The sequence below is a fragment of the Hypomesus nipponensis genome, chromosome 13, assembly GCF_054491055.1.
Source record: "Hypomesus nipponensis isolate SF chromosome 13, ASM5449105v1, whole genome shotgun sequence".
In the NCBI taxonomy this organism is placed as follows: Eukaryota; Metazoa; Chordata; class Actinopteri; order Osmeriformes; family Osmeridae; genus Hypomesus; species Hypomesus nipponensis.
In genome coordinates, this window is record NC_140373.1 from 51,887 (window position 1) to 55,354 (window position 3,468).

A 3,468-nucleotide genomic window follows, 5' to 3' on the forward strand; every position below is an offset into this window, starting at 1 on the left:
GACTGGCCGGACACTCCAGCACAGTAGATGGCGGTGTATACACCTTACAATTGTATGTGATACCCCAACCAGAAGAAGACCCCGGCAACATTGTGCTGCTGCCTGAAGCGTTGAAAAGTTTGTCACCAAAGGATCGCGTCCATGTTTAGCAAAATGTCCAAACTACAGTTGTTTCAAGCTTTTCTCACCGACAAATTAACTGTTGCAGCTATTGAAATAATGGAAGCGGTGGAGAACACAATAACTGAATACCAGGAAGAGATGGACCGAACTAAGGAGGAAAACTCACGTCTACAGAGGCTGTTGGACTTGGTTTTCAAACCTGAGATAAAGTTACACAGAGCAGGTTTGTGTATTTGGTAGATTCATAATCAAAATATGAAACACAGCTTACCATGTCAACATAACCTAGCATGAAACGTTTAAAATAGGCTACAGTATTTGCAAATTGAACCTCCACTTCACTTCTGTGTAGCTAGTGTCACCGCTTTAAAAGTCAGTTGCAGTTAATAACTTCTAAGGTATAAATAATGTTACCAATCATTTACATTTATGCATTCAGCAGACGCTTTTATCCAAAACGACTTCAAAAGAGAGCTTTACAAAAGTGCATAGGTCACTGATCATAACAACGAGATAGCCCCAAACATTGCGGGTAACCAAAACATGAGCATACACTGTGAAAAGTAATCAGTAATTGGTTCCACTTCTTGTCCCTTGACTAGACAGTTTTCCGTGCCTTATGTCTGCTGCATGTGATGACGACTCCAGTCGGCCCCAAGCGCTGTCACAGATCACCGAGGTGAAAGTGGAGCAGGAGGAAATATGGACCACAAGAGACGATATTAAAACCGAACCTGAAGCGGAAACCAGTACAGCATACGAACCAACCCCTGACCTTGGGCATCCTATTGCAGCAACTCCAGAGGAATCATTCAGTGTAAGATGTTTCAACACTGTTAATGGCCTGCTCCACTGCACTGCGAGTACTAGACTATTGAATAATATACAAAAAATTATGACCTATGCAAGAGTGTATTATGTTTACTATTTACATTTAGTCATTTAGCAGACGCTTTTATCCAGAGCGACTTCCAGTAAGTACAGGGACATTCCCCCCGAGGCAAGTAGGGTGAAGTGCCTTGCCCAAGGACGCAATGTCATATGGCACTGCGGGGAATCGATCCGGTAACCTTCTGATTACTTGCCCGACTCCTTCACCGCTCAGCCATCTGACTGCTTAGTGCTTAACGGGGAGGGTGTATTGTACCAACTACCTCAGGGGGACTAAATGCCACTAGGTAGAACCTAGAACCCTAACCAATTGTAATGTGCACTTTTCAAAATAAATTAAAAGAAACCTGTCAAATATAAGGCAATTTCTCCAGTCATATATTTCTTAGTCGTACTGTGAAATGGTGTCTCGTCTCGTTCTAGTGGACCAAGTATTTTGCATTGTCACACCCCTACTTCTTTTGTGTTATAGGATGTGGAACCAGACTCTGTGGAACAGATGGAGGATGTGGAACCAGACCCTGTGGAACAGATGGAGAAACCTAAACAGAGAACCATGGCTGACTTCGTCAAGTAAGGACAATATAGCTGTAATCGCATACATTGTCTAAAGGAAGTATACCAAAAAATATAGGCGTCATGATGTAAGTGCTCAGTTTTGTCTGTCAAATCATTGTAACTGGACATACAATATCAGTAATCAAATTGCTTTTATGATATGGTATTTACAACAGCGTTAATGGCAGTGATGATATCCACAATGTACATAGGAATTTGCTCTACAGATGATATCCACTATGTACATAGGAATATGCTCTACAGAGGACCCCAAGACGATCCGCCAGAATCGCTGAACTCGACAGTCTACAAAGAGTTTGCCAAAAGCCTGGCGCCATTGGTTCCATCAATGGACATCAGCTGCGAGATCCCACTGGTGGACACCGCTTTTGGCAAAGTACCTGTCGGAAGCCCCCTGTCATACCAGATGCCTTTGCCAAACAGCAGCCACACCAACCCCCACCCTGACATACCTCCCCGGCCTGCCCTGCCTCTGGGGGACTACAGACTAGAGCCAATAAGCTGCAAGTTTATGTTCAGTGAACAGGAACTGCAGTATCTGAAGTCAATAGAGACCTCGTGGGATATGGCTCACAGAATTGAGAAAGCTACCAGAGACAAGAGTGTGTCGTTAGAGAGAGACCAGCTGAGGCGGCCCCGGCTCACATCCCACTTCTGGGAAATCTGTCATATCAGAGATCAGAGCAAAGCAGAGCAGCTTGCAGAGAGAGTTTGGAAGGGCACCCCTCGCACTGTGAAAAGGGTTCGGGGAGTGGAATCTGCAGCCGTGTGGGAGTACTGTCGGGCTATTAATGTCAACTACTCACCGTGTGGGTTCATCACCCACCCAGACGCCCCCTGGCTGGGGTGCTCTCCGTACGGACTCAGCTTCGATCCCACGGAGAGCCCGGCCTTCGGCCTGCTGGAGATCATCTTTCCCAAGACCAGGAGCTATGTCAGTTGCCCCTTCCTCAGCGTACGAGGTGGAGCACTGCAGCTGAAGCAGAACCACTCCTACTTCTGGCAGCTGCAAGCCCAGCTGCTGCTCACTGGGCTGCAGTGGTGCGACTTTGTGGTGTTTGCTGAGGACGATGTGTGGATCCAGCGCATCTTCAGAGATGATGAGGTAGTAAATATCATAAGAGAGAAAACTGAACATTTCTTTCTTCATTTTTACATGCCGAAATGTCTATATTTGAGCACAATCTAAACTACTGTCAGTTTTTGTTTGAAGAAAGCCCCATTCAAAACGGTTATTTTACGATAACTAATGTGTTCCTTATAGAAAATTCAACATTCAGGAATTATATTCCCCCCGTTGTGTGGTATTTGTTTAATTGCTACTGATATGACATGGACTGTAAAATGTCTAATTTCTCAGTTTTTAGGATTATGTTATTTTCCAAACAGCCAGCAGGTTGGGCACTTGTTTTCTCAGAAGTCAAACTTTGGTCTTTAAGTGGGAACGGTGATGTAGACAGTCTCATAGAGAACAGACATCAGAATAAAGTCAATGCATTCCAACACCAACCCTTTGATTTATTTTCCTTGGTACAAAATAAGGGGATAGGTAAAGCTCAGTAGGTATAGTAAGTAAATACATTTTATTTATAAAACACACTAACACAGTAAGGCTGACCAAGGTGCCAAACAAAAGCACAAATAAAATGCATAGTAAAAACAAAATACAAACAGCAAAAAAAGTAACATCACAACTCAAGAGGTAGTGTGAAACGTTAGTGCGTATAAGTGCGTTTTAAGTTTGGATTTAAAAACAGATGCTAAAGGAGCCTGCCTGATAGAAAGGGAAAGTTGATTCCACAGCTAAAGACTGGCAACTGCAAAGGCAGTATCACCTGTATGTATGCAGCGTGACCGGGGAGTGTATAAAAGTAG

The 3,468-nt window shown here is 43.9% G+C and overlaps 1 protein-coding gene across 2 annotated transcripts; it reads left to right on the top strand.

Annotated features, from left to right (window-relative positions):
• On the top strand, positions 1-3,102 carry LOC146259278 (uncharacterized). 2 transcript variants are annotated; one of them, XM_084669314.1, is made up of 4 exons: positions 1-346; positions 726-940; positions 1,487-1,587; positions 1,822-3,102. In XM_084669314.1, the coding sequence occupies exons 1-4, from the start codon at positions 142-144 to the stop codon at positions 2,780-2,782; spliced, it is 1,482 nt and encodes a 493-aa protein (XP_084525440.1). In that variant the 5' UTR covers positions 1-141; the 3' UTR covers positions 2,783-3,102. The 2 variants fall into 2 exon arrangements, with proteins under 2 accessions (XP_084525440.1, XP_084525441.1); XM_084669315.1 differs by having other exon boundaries at positions 207-346; positions 730-940.
• The last annotated feature ends 366 nt before the right edge of the window (positions 3,103-3,468 follow it).

Excerpts from the sequence above, each read along its gene's own strand:
- LOC146259278 (XM_084669314.1), top strand. The coding sequence starts at position 142 with ATGTTTAGCAAAATGTCCAAACTACAGTTGTTTCAAGCTTTTCTCACC. Across the intron at positions 347-725 it reads GATAAAGTTACACAGAGCAG|ACAGTTTTCCGTGCCTTATG; the intron begins GTTTGTGTATTT and ends TCCCTTGACTAG. Across the intron at positions 1,588-1,821 it reads ACCATGGCTGACTTCGTCAA|GAATATGCTCTACAGAGGAC; the intron begins GTAAGGACAATA and ends CTATGTACATAG.